Source organism: Chanodichthys erythropterus, chromosome 9 (assembly GCF_024489055.1).
Source record: "Chanodichthys erythropterus isolate Z2021 chromosome 9, ASM2448905v1, whole genome shotgun sequence".
NCBI classification, from domain to species: Eukaryota; Metazoa; Chordata; class Actinopteri; order Cypriniformes; family Xenocyprididae; genus Chanodichthys; species Chanodichthys erythropterus.
Window position 1 is genome coordinate 14,456,371 of NC_090229.1, and position 18,355 is coordinate 14,474,725.

An 18,355-nucleotide genomic window follows, 5' to 3' on the forward strand; every position below is an offset into this window, starting at 1 on the left:
AAGTCAATGGTGTCCAATGTAGTTTTGCTTCATTGAATAGACAAAAACATTCTTTAAAATATCTTCTTGTGTGTTCCACACAAGGATGAAAGTCATATATGTTTGAAATGATCAGGGTAAATAAATAATGAATTTTTTGAATGAACTGTCCTTTTTAAAGGGATAGTTCAGCCAAAAATGAAAATTATTCCATAATTTATGCACCCTCAATCCATCCTATGTGTATTTATCTTTCATCCATCCATGTTATCCAATGGAAGCCATTGATTATAGTTTATAAAGTTTTAAATATGGATATTTTTCATACAAAAACTCATTGCTTGGCTTCAAAAGGCATTTATTAACCAAATTGTATGGATTATGATGGATTGATGCACGTGATTTCAGTAAATGAGGCTTCGTAATGTCATAAGTGTTTCGAAATTTCAATGGTTCACGTGATTTTGGCAGTGTGATTCACGCTCCGAACCTCTGACTCGAAACAAAAGATTTGTGAAGCTTCGAAGCTTCATGAAGCAGTGTTTTGAAATTGCCCATCACTAGATATTGTTGAATAAAGTCGTTATTCTGTTTTTTTGGTGCACAAAAAGTATTCTCGTCGCTTTATGATATTAAGATTGAACCACTGTAGTCACATGAACTGTTTTAAGTATGTCTTTAGTAGCTTTCTGGGCAACCTTAGTGTTAATTATCTTGCATGCGATGCAGGGCTCACTGAGCAATCGAATTTTATCAAAAAATATCTTAATTTGTGTTCCAAAGATGAACAGGTGTGGACCTGTGACATGAGGGTGAGTAATTGATGACAGAATTTTCAATTTTGGGTGAACTAACCCTTTAAGTGTCTCTATGGCCATTCAAGAACCAAACATCTCTTTAAAGGCAGTAGTGTGGATTTAAGGCAAATTTTGATTGAAAACCTTCACGTTTTCCCACAACCTGCTACTTGGAGGGGATCACCACTAATGGTGGTCCTCGCTTGGGCCTCCACATTAGCACTTGGGCGTCATTAGCATTAGGTTTACCCAGAGCGTTAGGGGGGATCGGGTCCATATGGGTCAACACCTTGGGCTGGTCCTGGTGCACCCGGCCGGTGAGTCTTGCCCGAGAGCCCAGTGGCTTGGAGGGGTCCACGGCGATGTCCACTTTCATCCTCCACTTCACTGTCTGCAGGAGGATCTTCTCCTGTGTGGACATATTCAAAGCCACCAGCCAAGTGGTGAAACTCTGGTCGCGTTTGATCCGCGTGAGCAAAGGCACATTGCTCTCGCTCACAGGTACTGCCCATGTTACGCTGGGGTAGAAGTTATCATTCATGCTGACAGTGAAGCGTGAGGGTTTGGATGCGGGGCCGGAGAGAGTCACGGTTTCTGTCGTGTTTCCGTACCACGGGTAACTAACACCGTCCGAGTCGCTGATAGCCTTCACCAGTCCTTCTCGTAACTCTGGCAGCTCCCAGCTTGACCTGCAGAAGTTAACGTTAGAGGTTTAACAAACAAACAAACACAGTTTGCTATTGAATATTTAGTGTAAGTGAAAGAAGATGGTGAGTCCAAGTGTACAAATGCTAATTGGGGTTAATGATGACATTCATTATCAGGGTCCCAGCTGCCTGTGTAAAATGACTCAGTGTGAGAGGACGTTAATGTGGCTGGGTGTTGTTAGGTATGACCCGATGCTGGCATTTCTTCTTTGGTACGGCACCATCTGTGTCACAGTAAACCCCACGCAACCACCCGCTCAGGCAGTAATACACACCCCCACACACATGTCCACACCTCCACACAGACAGGCCCCCCAGGCAGCATCAGAAGGGCCCACATCACGCGTCACAGGGCTTGTGGGTGGGTGTGAGAATGTCTCTATCTCGTCTGCTGCTCTGTCTTTATTTGTAGATAATTGCGTTCGCCTGCAAAACTAAACTGTTTAGTGCAACCACGCTGATGTTTCAGAGCAGCTATTCTGTTTTTATCCACTGCCTCTCCCTGTCTGATCCAGTGACAGGCTGTGAAACTCATTTGTGGGAGTATAAATGAAAGAGCAGTGACTGATGAAGGTGCAAACACTCCTCCCCTCAGGCACTGAGCTGATGTATGCATACTCTCTGTGAATATAAATCACTGCTGCACTGCACTGAAGTTATCCTTTGCCATACACTGTTTAAAGTGGTAATTGAACAAACCAATTCATATAAAAGATGTACTCTTAGATGGGTCAATGACATTAATTTTTTTAGTCATTAAAAATGCAATTTATACAAAAATTATTTGAATGCGATAAACATAATTTCAAATTTTTTTTTTTTTTTTTTTTTTTTTGAAGGCTTAAAAATTAAGTGGTGTAAATGTCCAGAGTTTGTGAGAAAAAAATAAAGAAATTCTCTTAAAAGGCTTAAATTCTTGACTGTAGAAATCTTGACATAAGCATTTTGGCATAATATATTCTCAAGATATTTAAGATATCAATATTTAAAATAAATTAATATCTTTTGTCCGTCAAATCAAAGTAAATGTGGCGTCAATTTGATTAAACAAAGTTTTAAGAAAACCAAAAAATAAATTTTTAAATGTCAGGTAAGCCTATTTGGACCTTTCTTGAATGTTGGTAACACTTTACAATAAGGTTTTATTAGTCATCTACTTTAGTTAACATATAATTGATATATACATATAACATAATAATTAGTTCATATATTTAGTTAATTTTAGAAATACTAAGAATGTACAATACTTCTACATCATTTATTATCATTATTATCTTAGTTAATGTTAATTACAACATTTACTCATACATTATTAAAATCAAATGTTGTATTTGTTAAGATTAGTTAATGCACTGTGAACTCATGAAAAAGCTATGAACAGCTTGATTTTTATTAACTAACATTAAAGTGATAGTTCACCCAAAAATGAAAATTCTGTCATCATTTACTCCCCCTCATGTTGTTCCAAACCTGTATAAGTTATTGACTACCACTGACTACCATATTATTTATTTTTCCTACTGGTAGTAAATGGGGGGTGAGATCTGTTTGGTTACAAACATTCTTCCAAATATCTTTCTTTGTGTTCAGCAGAATAAAGAAATTCATACAGGTTTGGAACAATTTGAGGGTGAGTAAATGATGACAGATTTTTGTTTTTTTTTTTGGGTGAACTATCCCTTTAACAAAGATTAATAAATACTTGAACAAATGTATTGCTCATTGATAGTTTATGTTAGTTAATGCATAAACTTATGTTAACAAGTGAGACCTTATTGTAAAATGTTACTAGGATGGTTTTGTTTGAGTCAAAATGAGTAACTTTAAGAAAAATACTTGTTCATGAATCACGACTCAAATGACTCAACTGAATTCAACGTACAAGAATTTTAATACCTCATTGATGGCTATGCCTCTTGGAGACATCGGTAACACTTTACAATGAGGTTCATAATAGTTAAACATTAGTTGATGTATTAACTAACATGAACTAACCATGAGCAATACATTTGTTAGCCTACTGTATTTACCAATCTTCGTTAACGTTAGTTAATGAAAATAGTTGTTCATTATTTGTTCCTGTTAGTTCACAATGCATTAACTAAAGTTAACAAGATTTAATAATGTATTAGTAAATGTTGTATAAATGCATAAATAAATGCTGTATAAGTGCAGTTATTAGTTCATGTTAACTAATGAACCTTATTGTAAAGTGTTACCGAGTCATTTAATTCGAATCAGTCTAGTTGTTTTTCGATTTCAATTGAAGCAACTTGGCACACAAGTTTTAAACTAGATTTTTAAATAATGTTATAATCTCGGACATCCTTATTTGCCACTGATCCTGATGATTGCTTGTCAGTGGCTAAACTTCCATAATTTTAGTGAAGAGCAAGGGCATTGAAGGCATAAAACATGCACCAGGCTTACATGCCGAGGTCTCCATAAGTGTTGTAGAATTCCATTTGAGTGCACGCTTGAATCCAACCCACAACCCAAGTCTCATTTCGAGGGATCGGCGGCATTACTATCCGGGCGGAGGCCTTGAAGTACGGAGTTTTATAGCGGAGCACTATGGGTGAATTCTCCTCAATCACTGTCGGGCAATGGTCAATAGTAGCAGAGACGTCGTAAACAACGATGTTCTCGCGTTTGATTCGGGGCTTGCAGGCGACACTTTGAAGGCAGCCCATGGCTGGAGAGGGTCAGAGTCAGGGTAATCAACCAACCAAGTAGGGTGTTTCAAAATTAAATAAGTATACTTTTATATTTCCGAAAAAAGCGCGTCGATATAAGCTCATGTCCAGTCCCACGCGCCCAAAATAGTTAGGCTACTCCTCAAATTAATAAATGTAGGCTTTTTTTAATTTAAAAATATCAAGAACAAGACAAAACAGGTGTCAATCAAAAGCACGTGCTTTCCCTCAAGTCACTGCTATTTAGATATGATCAACAGATATCAAATCACTGTCTGGTTATTCAGGATCAACAACAGGTTGCAAGACCTCCGACCATTTCTTGATCTTTGGTGTGCCCATGCCTTTGATTGTCACTCGCGATCGGGCTTAAGGGTTGTTTTGGGCTCCCGCTTCAATCTGATATGTTCCCTTTCAAATCCACATGGTCTTTTGCAGCTCTTCGCCCTTTCATCCGTTTCTTTCTGGTCCGAGTTTTCATGTCACAACCGGAGGCAGAGCAAAAACAGTCAGGTGTGGCGGATCGCTCGCCTCGACAAGAGGTGGTCGCGATTCGGTTTTTCTCGATTGATGTCTGCGCTTTCGGAACAACAGGCAATCTCAAAGTATTTCATGATTTACGACGGGGGAGGAAGCGCGAAAAGTATGTTACACAGCGGAGTGTTGCTCTCGATCACATCACATTTGACGTTCCTTTTATAGCGTGTATTTCTTCAGTAAACATAGACATCCACACAAACACGAGAGGCGTCCAGATGAGATTGGATAAATCGTTGAAATGTGCTATTCGGCTTTTAAATAAACAGTTCCCATGTCCGTTGTTGATGTGCACGCCGTGGTCGCTGTTCGGTTGCTGTGGTGCTGAATGAACGGTCAGAGGCGCGTGGGAGTACCGGTGCACGTTATAGTGCTCCTCACGTATCTACACTCCGTTCATAGGGCTCTCCTTTCAACAAAACCAGGAAAAACTAGGTAATGGAATAATGATATGCTTGACTCAAGATTGATATAGCCTACAGGCCCGTTCACACCAAGAACGATAACTATAAAGATATATTAGCGTCCACACCAGCGGACGACATTGGTCTGTTTATTCTAAGCGCGTGCTTGCGGTCACTTTAAATGCTCGAGCTCTTTAAAGGAGGATGGATTCTGATTGGCTGTAAATGTTTTTATCGTTCTTCAGCTGAATAAAATCGTTTTGAAAGTGATTATAACGATATCGTTTCTCTTTGGCGTTATCGTTATTGCTATGGAGTGAACTTTCATTTTTTTATATTGAGAACGATTTTTAGAACTATAACTTTGTCGTTATTATAGTTAGCTTGTGAACTGGCCTTACCCCCGAGTCTGTTGATGATGTTGGATCTTATGAGATCCTTTAATATTCGCAATTAATAAAATAGCTAGTCATGTATGCATATATACTCGATGTTGAACATATAATGATGTCTTTTCTAATATAGTAGGCTCATGTAAAACGAATAGGTTGATCTGGCCTATGTAAAAGTGGGACAAATTTTCATAAACTAAAGGTAGAGGTGGGGGTGTCTTAAAAGTAGCTTATTTTTTTCATATACCTATATACGTGATCATGTGTAAACCACGTTTCACGCTTTTTAAGATAGCTTGACTAGTAAGTGTCGTCAAAAGACATTTGCGTTAGAACAAACCTAAAGTGATAGTTCACCCAAAAATGTTAAATTCTGCATCATTTCTCACCCTCAAATTTCTTTGTTCTGTTGAACACAAAGGAAGATATTTTGAAGAATGTGGGAAACTGAACAGTTCTGGGGCCCCGCTGACTATCAAAGTCCCTTTAAGACAATGACAATTAAGTCATTTCACTCAGCGGCCATCTTTAAAACGCTTCTCGGGCATTCAAGTGCAGCTACTATCTCTTTGAATAGGGAAACCTCAAATTCTCCAAAGCTGCTTTCGATTAAATGTCATATTTGAAATCACCAATGAAATCTGACAACAACTGTCTCATAAATTTTGTTTCTAAACGCTGGAATCATGACACAAAACGGTATTATTCAGGCTGGATCAAGCTAATGCGCATGCGCAGTCCTAAATGCGCGTCTCTTGTGCCTCATTTCGGAGGTGCGCGTCTGACTGTTTTGTATAGGAACCGGAGCTTCTAACGGCCGCTGCACTTTCGCCCATTCACAACAGTTCAAGTGACATTTTCAAGTGTTATTCTAAAGTCTTTGCTTCCATAGTATTTTTTTTTTCCTATATGGAAGTCAATGGTGCCCCAAAGCGACCTGGTTAAAAACTTTATTCAATATTCCTTTTCTGTTCAGCAGAACAAAGAAATACAGGTTTGGGACAACTTGAGGGTGAGTAAATGATGACAGAATTTTCATTTTTGGGTGAACTATCACTTTAAGCGATTGCGCCATAGAGAAAGCCCAGACACTGTGAGTAAACCTTAAAGATGATAAACGTTTATTTGCTGCAAAGCAATAGAAAGGGGCAATTTTATTACTTACTATAAGAGCTACATTTTCACTTGCAGAATTGAATATAATAATTACTTTTTGTAACTTTGATCCATATTTACCTCCCCTTCTCTCACATATGAACACAGGGAGATTATACAGCGCGAGAGACATGTTCCGCTTCTTAATTGGTGGCTTTCCGTGTTACCATGACAACCAACATAGATGGACTGTCGTCACTAAGGCCGATCTCATGTCAAATTTATCCGTCAGGGAAACATCACTGTGAAAATTGGCTGGTATCTTGTGTGAGGTCAGAAGACGATGATGGTGATTAGTGAATGTGAACTCAACCCGGAGTAAAGTGCAGACTTGATAGATTAAACGTCTTCAGATTTGAGTGACATCAGAATAATGACAGTCGACTGCCTCCTTTGGATGAATCGCTTTTTTATTTTTCTCATTTTTAAGTCGCTTTACATAAAGTCTGCCGTTCGAATGAATGTATTACTATCTCACAATTCGTTGTTCTAAAGCACGAACAGAATGTGGTAGAAAGTCTACTTTTTGGATGTTTACTTTTCCTTGTTTTACTTATACGAGCCACGTGACATAAGTCACTCAGTCTGTTTTAAGAGCACTAAACACCACACAAAGAAAACACAAAACGTTAATTTTATGTTTTATCCTGTTTCCTTGTCTTTTTTAAAAAAGTACTTTTCTTAAAATAGCATGCCACCGTCTCTCTAAGGCACAGCCTGCATTTACAAAATTATCCAGCAGAGGGAGATATTGCCTCTGAGAAATGCAAGTCAATTGTAGCACTAGCTCGGATTTTCTAGTAACGTGGAGGTTGTTTAAGCCCACTCTTTCATACACACTTTTCTCTTTTTTTATTGCTTTAATGCGTAAAAATGTTTGCAATATTTCCGCAGTTCTGTTACCTTCATCCATTACGTTTTTTGTGAGACATATTCATAGTTTTGTGTTTCTGAATCTAGCTAGGGGTCGAAATAACAATGGAGTGAGCAATCAAGGAAAAGAACAAGAGAAAGAAAAGAGAGGAAGCAGTAATCTTAGTTCAGCCGCCTGCTTCTATCAGATCAGGCTTCTGCTGGAGTGGATTAGAGCTTGGGTGAAAAAGAGAACTGGAGAAAGGATGAGAGATGTTTGTCGGGTAGCCTATCTGTCTGAGATGGCCCAGCACTAATGGACAGGTTAAGATGGTTTGTAATCCTTACATGGGTGGGTAAATAATCCAGGCCTTCCCTGTCCTATGCAGAACAGGTCTAGACCACTTTAGCACCTATTCAAACCGTGTAATGTGACTCAGCGGAGGGACAAGTATGAGAGTCCTCCTTTTGTAAACAAGTACAACAAAACACTTTAATCCATGTAATCTAGAGGAAACCGGGGCCATGGAGTGGAACATGGAAATACCCAAAACATCTGAGCATTTAATGCTGTGAAAAAGAATGTTCAGTTTGCTTCGTGTCTTTTAAGGTGACATGGAAAGTGTGTGTTACTGGAGGAATTGTGGGTGGAGCACAGAAGGTGAGGAACTCATCAGAAACCTGTTTGTATCTGACCTTTTCTGCTTTAATGAAATGTCATAAAGATAAAAGAGGAGAAATGTGTGTGTGTGTGTGTGTGTAGACGCAAGACCTGTTTGTGAGTGTCAGCAGAATATAGGCCTAGATGTGTACGTTATACGTTGTCTTCCTTTTTCTCCCTCCTCTCTCTGTCTTTCTCGATGTAATAAAAGGTTGAAAATGCTGAAGCTCCATCTCTCATCACTATTCAATGCTCAGCTACATCGCAGATGCCTGGAGACCATGACTCCTGCCAGACTTTCAGGCTAATTACATTCAGTCCTTTCACACTATTCAGACTAGACTACTGCTCAGTAATGAACATTTTCTTTAAAGAAATAAAAAAATATTACCGACAATTAATCTCCAGTTACAGTACAGTACATATTGTCACATCTAGGCCTAGTTCATAAAAGGTTAATTCAATTAAAACGTATTGTTTAAACTAATAAAAGACTGGAACTGGAAAGTCAATATTTCTTGGAATCTAACCAAAGCTTTGTACCAGAGGTTTTTTAATGCTGTGAGGAGAGCAAAGACAAGGACAAGTGTCTGTTGAAAGATAAAACTGGAATAAGACAGAAGGCCCTTGTGTCTTTGCGGTCGTCTCTGTCTCTCATCTAGGAGCATTGTGGCCTCACTTGCGTCACTTGATCACTTTTTTTTTCCACTGAAAGTTTATTGGTGGATCGGACCATCTATTTTTAGATGAACAGCAGTTTTGTACTGGTTCATTTTTACATCTATTTTCTTGCTCAGATTTGTCAACAACAAAAAAAGGTAATCAGATATTTATTTTATCTCTGAAAGGGTCTTCTGCAGGTAAATAGTTTCCGTGGTGCTTCAGGACTGTAGAGCCCCCGAAACCCCCTTTTGCTTCTAAATAGATCCAGACACATTTAGTCAGTCAGCAGTCTGAGCCACCTAACGCTTCAGGAATCTCTTGCCTGCTTGGGGCACTTCCCGCTCTGAACGGCAGACTGGAGAATCAACAGACCCACTAAAACCCACTGTAAACTCCACAAACACTGTTATGACACACACAGTGGATTTACAAGCAACAGGACTATGATTATTTGTAATACCTGTTTAAACATTTGATTTCTTTTGAATGCATGCAACAATCATTGCACTGCAACATACCACAACATTCATGGTGTTTTCTATGGTTGCACCAATGTTTTTTTTTTAATTTTTTTTATTTCTGATACCGATATTTGTGGCTTGCTCTCTTATTTTAACTTTTGTCATTAAAATATATTAGTGTTTTGATCATGTTTAAAAATAAGCAAAGTTCAAAACATGCCTTATGATATACTAATTTATTGCTGCATCATCAAATAATTTCTAATGAACATGGATTAGATCTTTAACATTCAACGGGCCAACATAAATACAACCGAACAAAGATGCATATATGTAGTTTTCAGGAATAGAAATAAAATAATCAAATGTATAATATTCTTCATTGTATAAATTAAATATATATTAATTCTTATTAAAGTTACAAAAGGTATTTAGTAAAGAGTAGTGAGCAATTTTTGTTTTGTTTTGTTGTTGTTTAAAGAAACACTTTTTCTGAAAATAGGCTCATTTTCCAACTCCCCTAGAGTTAAACAGTTGAGTTTTACCCTTTTCGAATCCATTCAGCCAATCTCCGGGTCTGGCGGTACCACTTTTAGCATAGCTTAGTATAGTTCATTGAATCTGATGAGACCAATAACATCTCGCTCAAAATAAAATGACCAAAGAGTTTTGATATTTTTCCTATTTAAAACTTGACTCTTCTGTAGTTACGTCGTGTACTAACACAGACGGAAAATGAAAAGTTGCGATTTTCTAGGCTGATATGTCTACACTGTAAAAAAAATCCCAGTAAAATTTACGGTAAAAAAAAATGGCAGCTGTGGTTGCCAGAACTTTGCCGTAAAAAATACAGTAGCAACATAAAAAAAAAATCTGTTAAATTTACGGTAAAATAACGTATTTCATTAACTGATATAATGTTAATTTACCAACCTAATGAAGTACTAATATCTGTTTTGTACCTTTATAATACACTGACAGTCACCAAACACAGTGTTGATAAGAGTCACATGATGAATCAAAGTTCATCACAAGCAGATTTTCCTCAAGCTGAGAAGGGCAACACTAACAAATTGAAGGTGCACACAGTGTCATTCACACACACACACACTAAACACCATCTTGGTAACATGCATGAAATTTTAAAAATGCAATAAACATTAATTTAACAACATTAGATGTAACATAAAACCCTAATGTACATAACAGATTAGAAAAAAATTTAGAAAAACTAAGAAGAAACAGAGTTATTTCAACGGAAATATATCAAATGTGAAGTGTCACACAGGGAATTGTGGGAATGTCAGTTTATGGTTTTTCACTGTAAATTTTTACAATGAATTGTTATTTTTCACTTCCAAAAACTGTGTACATTAAATGTACCGTTAGATCTATTACAGTTATTCATAGTACGCAATCTCTCTGTAAACCAATTGACAGTTTTTCACCGCAGCATTTTCACAGTCTTTTACTGTTAAAATCACGGTCATTTTTTACAGTGTAAGAACTATATTCTCATTCCGGCGTAATAATCGAGGAACTTTGCTGCCGTACCATAAGTAATATCATTGCGCCTGCTGCACTCATGGTACGGCAGCAAAGTTCCTTGATTATTACGCCGGAATGAGAATATAGTTCCTAGACATATCGGCCTAAAAAATCGCAACTTTTTTTTCCCCGTCAGTCTTAGTACACGACGTAACTACAGAAGAGTCAAGTTTTAAATAGGAAAAATATCAAAACTCTTTGGTCATTTTTTTGAGCGAGATGCTATTGGTCTCATCAGATTCAATGAACTATGCTAAGCTATGCTAAAAGTGGTACCGCCAGACCCGGAGATCGGCTGAATGGATTTGAAAATGGTAAAACTCAACTGTTTAACTCTGGGGGAGTTGGAAAATGAGCCTATTTTCAAAAAAAGTGGAGTGTTCCTTTAACATTAAAACAGACAGCAGCGCAGCAGGAACATTAAGCTGCTGTCACTTTAAGAGCTGCACGGATCCAATATACTGGTACACAAGCATTTTATTTCTCAACTGTTTACGTTCATTTAAGACATAACCGACTATGTTTACAAGAATTTGCCCAGATGGTCATTTTGATATAATTTTGTGTGAATTAGAAGAAGTGAAAAATAATTCAGTATTTGCATGCTGTCGAAAACATGGCTTTCCAGGCATGTGCTTTGGAAGTGTGCGCACACAAAACTTCTCACACATTGAGTAGAATTGTTTTTTTTGTTTTTTTTGTGTCTTCCTGAACTTGAATATTTAAATTCACAAGGCTTGCAAAATACATGCAAAGGATAAACTTTCAAGAAGATGCAGCGCTGGCCTGATCGGGACAGTGACATCCTTATTGTCAAACCCTGCTATAATCTGTACAGATTTAATTTTGTTTTAGCAAGTATTTAATCATTTTTCTCAGAGTTAAACGTTGGATTATGCAACAGACTTTATACAACTTAGTGCCTTGTTATATCGATCTTTTTCGTGCTATAGCCGATATGCCAATTGGTTTTAAATTGATCACAAATCAGTCGATAGACGTGTGCATCTCCAGTATTTTCCCATGGTGTAGTATCATGAACACAGTTATTTGTTTGTTACTTAAAGAAACTTATTTTCAGGGTGAACTATATACCTTTACCTATCTCTGATAGTTAACCTGTGTAAATGACATGAAATTTTATTCAAAAACACAACTTTGTTGTTTGATTTCCAGCTTTACATACTTTTACCACTGTAGTGACCATCACACAACACTGGCAGATGATTGCATTGAAAAAAGGAGGGGAAACTTGATTTTTTTGGAGAGGATTTGACCTTGTGACCACATTTGTGCTAGTGAGAGTGAGTTCTTGTCTTTGTGCATGACTGCAAGCCCTGAGGCTTAAAATCACTAAGCGCTGTCATTAAGAGTTTGTTGATAAGATCAACCAATGCATGTTGCTTAAGGGGTGCACATTTAGTGCTACTGTAGGTTTACAAGCATAAATCATGTTCTAATTTTTATTTTTGCACTGTACATCTCAAAATATTTCTTGAATGCAGTTCTGCAGAATAAAAGGAAATAGAGACATGTAGATGTGTAAAAAGTGTTCGTACAGGTTTTTACTATATATGTGAGGGATGAAATTTTGAAAATGTCCTGGTAAAAACTAGACATTTGAAAATGTCCTACTGCTATTAACAGGTTTGTGGGAGGCTTCAGATTCCGAATATTGTAAATATTACTTCCATTTAAAAAAAAAAATGTTTTGTTGTTGTGGACATTGATGTATCAAGAGTTACAGGAAATGTTTATGCCATTCTTCGTCGAGAATGTCAGTGACCTATGTGTGGTGCATGCTTGTGTGAGCGAGCTAGTAAGTGTGTATATGCATTGTGTCTTTGTGTATGTGTGTGTGTATCTGTGAGAACCATGTTGAAGCTCTTTAGCGAAGCAGCGTAGCGTGCAGTACAGGAGTGATGTGGGCTGAGCCGACCTGACCGAGCCCCGGCCCTCCACTAATCCTGCCGTTTTCAGGAGCCCTGGCCCGTACTTGATGAGCTTGGGTAAGAAAAGGGGCATCTCTTTCTCCCTCTCGCTTTCCCCTCTTTCGTTCCCTCTCGTTCTTTCATTCTCTCTCTCTTTTTCTCATGCACCCCCTCTCAAACCCCAGCCCTGCCTGGAGCCAGTGTGCAAATGAATGAGTTCCAAGTGTTTACTCAGCAGTTATCTCCCTCTCTCTCTCTTCCTTCACATCTCACTCTATACTGACAGATATAGCAGAAGTAGGCATCAAGCTAAATTTCAAACATCTCTTACAACATAGAAAAGTTCAGTTGGAATAGATTTGGGGTTAGAATTAGATGAGTTGTTTGACTTGTATTGATGTATGTTTGGAACACTTGTGCTGTAAAAACAGTATCTGGATCTAATGGAACCTTTCGTGTAATTTTACAGTAAAATACTGTTAAATGTTTTTTTCACTTCCAAAAACTGTACATCTTATAATTTAAAGTGAAAAAACATAAAAATTGACCCCTAGAATTGTGAAAAATAGCTTGCATTTGTTGGTTTTTCATTGAAATAACAGTTTCTTAGTTTTTTCTTATCAGTTATGTACAGTATGTACATCTTATGTTGTTAAATTAATGTTTATTGCATGATTTTAGTATTGTGTGTTATGACACTATGCACCTTCTATATGTTAGTAATTGGCTTAGCTTGTGGAAAAGCTACTTGTGAGGAACTTTATCGTGTGTGTGTGTGTGTGTGTGTGTGTGTGTTTGTTTTTTTTCTTCTTCTCCTGTACCTGTGTTTTTAAGGTGGTTGTTAGTACACTCTAAAAAATGCTGGGTGAAAAATGGTCAAACCCAGCAATTGGGTTAAATGTTTGCCCAACACGCTGGGCAGTTCTATTTAACTCAACTATTGTTTAAAATTGACTGTTTGCTTGCTTAAAATGAACCCAAAGTTGGAAATTAGCATTTATTCATGTTTAATAAATTAACATTTATTAGTAAGTTTAATGAATAATAATTAAACAATAAACATGTATTAAATTGCTTATTAATAAATGTTCCCCTTTTGATTATAATTGTTGCCTCTAGTAATTATGTGTCTGATTTTTAATTTCCAACCTATTTTGGTTTTATTTTAAGCCAGCCATATAGTCATTTTTAATTAATAGTTGAGTTAAATAAAACTGCCCAGCACGTTGGGCAAACATTTAAACCAACCACTGGGTTTGTCAATTTTCAACCCAACTTGGGTTCATTTTTAAACCAGCATTTTTTAGAGTGTATATATAAAGGTAAAGAAACATATTTTAGTAATTTGTTATATAATATTGGTATAATATTTGGTGTATGTATTTTTTGTACCATGCATTTGAATTCAATCTGTAAAACTTAAAATGTTGCTATTGAATTTGTATAGTAAAGTTATTGCACATTTTTCAAGCATCATATGTGAAGTTAGACAAAAAAACAACAAATACAGGTTTGTAAGGACATGAGGGTGTCATTTTTTTTTCAGTTAACTATCCTTTTAAGTGTCCAAACATCACAGAAATGTTTTTCTTGTGCCTTTACTTAAGTTTGCATGAAATCCAGCTGAAACAGACATCAGTGTATTTTGCTTTAATAGCTTTTGGGCCATTAAATCTTAACTGCCCATTTAATTCAGTGCAACCGCCAACAATGCCCTGAGGAAGGAAAATCTTGAATTTTACTGGATATTCACTTGTTGCAGTCTTGTCATGATATAATGCAGACCGGTTTGTGTACATGTTTATGCAGAAACATAAGTATTGCAAACCAGGTCCAATTTATTACAGCACTTTTTCAAGAGTTGCCAGACTATGTATCTCTGGTGTGTGTGTGTGATAAGAGAGTAATATTACGGGGATTACCGTGAGATGGTAGGCCCTGGGGCTGGTGGATGAGGGTGCGGGGGAGGAGGGGCTGTTTCCTGGCTGTAGCCCTTGTTTGTCTGCCTGACCTGGCAGCACTAGGGGCAGATCCTGCTTGGATACAACCCTGATCCCACGCCTGTCTGAAGCTGTTAGCCAGCCGCTCTGTTCGGCTAGCTAGGCTTAGCGCGTCTGGGCACAGGGAGGGGCGTGGGCTGGGGCCGCCGCATGCTTTGTGCTTGGGCAGTGGGGAGTGTGGGCAGGGGTGAATGCTGTTATGGCTTATGACTCTGGTCTTATTCATCCTATCATTTCTTTCCTATCAGTCAGAGCTGAACACTATCTGTCCAGTTTCTCGCTCACATCACTTTTTATGCTCACCTCAACTCAAACATGCATGCGGTTACCAGTTTAAATGATATTACGATTATATTATATATAAAGGTCTAGGTTAACTTTCTACCCCCTGACCTTCCTGTAGATCCCTTGTGTTGAAAGGCAAAGCCTTGGTAATTCAGCTGATAGGTTTAACTACTCATTTACAGCTAAAAAGAATTCTGTGTGCACGCTGTTATTGTCTTTCTGTAATTCGATCAGTGAAATCCTGGGCAAGAAGTTGATGTTGAGTGCTATGATGCTGTATTATCACCTGTCCCTCTATAGTCTCATTCTGGAGAATAAAAATAAACCAGCAGTATTTTCCTAACATTCTGTAAAGTTTTCACAGCTCAACTGCTGTTTTTAAAAGCTTATTATTTTTCAATTGGTGGATTGAGAGGTAGTTTGGGAAGTCTGTTACAGCCTTTCTGTGTGTTGTTTCTGTCCTGGATACACAGTGAACCCATGGGCAAACTTTGAGAGTGAGAGCGAGAGAGATCAAAGATAGAACTTTCAGTGAGCAGTCTGTTCTTTTATTTGTCCTTTCTTGCACTGAAAAACATTTCAACCTGTAAATCTTTGACTGCTGCCTTTTTAAGTAGAGTCTAAGAAGTGGTGCAAATGTGGAAACCTGCAAAGTAAAGTTTATTGCACTTTTTTTTTTTTATTTAAATCACTTTACATGCAATAAGTAATTCATGTATACTGACATCATAATGGTGCAAAACATTTTTACAGTGGGCAAAAATTGGTCAACAAATTGAGTATTCATAATATTTCAGATCTTTATGAAAAATCCTCCTCTGTGAAACTGTTGAATATTTAGCAGACAAGTATTTAACCTCAACCTCTCTAACCTTTCCTTCCTAATCCTGTCACTCTTAAAACCCCCAAGTCAGTGGAAGCTATTATGTAAGCCACTTTGCCTTATCTGATATCTCACAATGTATATTCCATATAAGGCCACAAACAGGTACGACTTCCTTTGTGTTTTTCCTTGAAGGACACAAGAGGAAATTGTTTATGACAGCTCATATTAATCATTAAGGTAAAAATATCAAAAAGTTAGGTTAGAAGTTTAATGTTTCAATGTATTTACCTTTTCCTCATTTGTAGCTTTTTAATAACTTTTTGTCATTTATTCAGACATTTTGTTATATAGCCTAACTTTTACACGTATTTAAACTACAGGATCTACAATATAATGTAGAAAATAAAAAAAATCATCCATCCAAAATTAATTTAACACTGATCTTCTGACCTTGCATTCTTTGTTAGTGAGGGGAGAACTGTCACCCAATCGATCGTCACGAGGCGGCCGGTGTCGTCACTCTGCCCTCTCTATAAAACTCCCCCCGACTCACTCACCTGGTTAGACAAACACCTCTAATCTACAGCTGAGCGCACGCCTATTTTGATAGTCAATATTTTTACAGCCTGTTTAGATTCTAGGAATTTAAAAATTCTGAAAGCACTAAAAGTTTATAAAAGACAACTTTTATGAATCTTGCAAATTTTTCATATTTCACTGGCATGTGCAACATGACGGCAGAGTCCCAGCACTCGCCAGCCGAGGCGGGCAGTCCAGTGGTGCTGTCTCCCAACGTGAGTCTGGACTCCCCGATACCTCTTCCTCCACCGGCGCTGAACCACCAGGCTCGAACCAAGGACGGTGTTCTCATCAAAGCCGAGCCTCGGGGCAGCAGTCCAAACACCGAGAGGGAGGAAGGGGTTTCACCTGGTCAAACCGAAGAACATCTGCCTGCCACTGGCAGCCGGCGGAGGAAAAGGCCAGTACAGCGAGGTAAACCTCCCTACAGTTACATCGCACTGATAGCAATGGCCATTGCCAATTCACCTGAGAGAAAACTCACCCTCGGCGGCATCTATAAGTTCATCATGGAACGCTTTCCTTTTTACCGCGAGAATTCCAAGAAGTGGCAAAATTCCATACGGCATAACCTCACTCTCAATGACTGTTTTGTGAAGATCCCGCGAGAGCCCGGTAGGCCCGGCAAAGGAAACTACTGGACGCTTGACCCCGCGGCTGAGGACATGTTCGACAACGGGAGTTTCTTGAGACGGAGGAAGCGCTTCAAGCGGACTGATGTTAGCACATATCCTGGGTACATGCAAAGCTCGAGCGCTTTCACGCCAACACCGATGGGTAGACAGGCGTACCCCAACACCTTGTACCCGGGTGTGACGTCTGGCTACGGGTCACAGTTGCCTAGTTCTCCGCACCCGGCGATGCTGCATCACTATCAGGCATCGGCCGGGGTCACGCAAGGCCAGCCCAGGATGTTCAGCATCGATAATATTATTAGTCAGCAGACAATGATGCAAAGCGGAGGAGATCTCAACCCGCAGTCTCTCGGCCTGGGTGCGGGAGACTTGGGTGCCATGACCTCCAGCTGTTCTGTATCAAGCCCTGACCCAACCTGCTTTCAGTCACAACCGATAAATCCAACGAGCAACATGCTGAGCAGGAACACGGGATCTCTTGCTTCAAACATGACAGCCAGTTACACGTATCCCTCCTCGGCTTCGCCTACTCACCTGTCCGGGGTCACGCAGTCCAGCTTCTCTCCGGGAGGATCACAGGTGTACTGTTCGGGGAACAGGATTTCGCTGCCCCCTGTGCGTTCTGGCTCGTGCGCAGATCATACAGAATCCCTTTTATCTCTCTCCGGACCAGCAATGAACTCCTACAATAATTCATATATGAGACAAGCCAATTTTGCCTCAGGACTGGAGCGATACATGTGAAAACTTTTGCACTGTGATAACACGTTCCCATTATACGTATTAATGGCCCCGAGATTGAGTTCATATTCTTATTATGTAACAAAAGTTGTGTACCGTGTGACAGAATTAAATAGTTTTTGATATGCGTTCAAAGTATTTTGTGTTAGCCTATAAAATAAAGAATTACAGTTCTGGTATTGATATGTAGTCTGAGACATTGTTTGACTACATGTCAGAAGACAAAACGCACGGAACAATGTAAATATTATAAGCAAATAAATGTGTTTTTGTGTAATGATTTTTCGTTTGTTCTCTATTTTAACTAACTTTCTTTCAAAAGAGTTTAAATTAGCTACATTAGGTTTGTGTTAGCTTTTCAATATCCAATAATAGTAATATAATAATAACAATAATAACAATAACTTTATCATATGGATATAATAATTGTGACCATTACATCCATATAGTTTGACACGTTAATTGAGATATAACGCGTAACTTGTAACTTGCATATTTATATAACT

At 38.3% G+C, this 18,355-nt stretch overlaps 2 protein-coding genes across 2 annotated transcripts; one reads left to right on the forward strand and one right to left on the reverse strand.

Annotated features, from left to right (window-relative positions):
- Window positions 1–136: 136 nt before the first annotated feature.
- On the reverse strand, window positions 137–4,176 carry fam78bb (family with sequence similarity 78 member Bb). Its single transcript, XM_067393628.1, has 2 exons — window positions 3,914–4,176; window positions 137–1,465 (listed from the first exon to the last, which is right to left on the reverse strand). The coding sequence occupies exons 1-2, from the start codon at window positions 4,174–4,176 to the stop codon at window positions 943–945; spliced, it is 786 nt and encodes a 261-aa protein (XP_067249729.1). The 3' UTR covers window positions 137–942.
- Window positions 4,177–16,583: 12,407 nt separating this feature from the next.
- On the forward strand, window positions 16,584–17,852 carry foxe3 (forkhead box E3). Its single transcript, XM_067393629.1, has one exon. It carries the CDS (start codon window positions 16,584–16,586, stop codon window positions 17,850–17,852), a length of 1,269 nt encoding a protein of 422 aa, XP_067249730.1.
- The last annotated feature ends 503 nt before the right edge of the window (window positions 17,853–18,355 follow it).

Excerpts from the sequence above, each read along its gene's own strand:
- fam78bb (XM_067393628.1), bottom strand. The coding sequence starts at position 4,176 with ATGGGCTGCCTTCAAAGTGTCGCCTGCAAGCCCCGAATCAAACGCGAG. Across the intron at positions 1,466-3,913 it reads ACTTATGGAGACCTCGGCAT|GTCAAGCTGGGAGCTGCCAG; the intron begins GTAAGCCTGGTG and ends TAACTTCTGCAG.
- foxe3 (XM_067393629.1), top strand. The coding sequence starts at position 16,584 with ATGAATCTTGCAAATTTTTCATATTTCACTGGCATGTGCAACATGACG.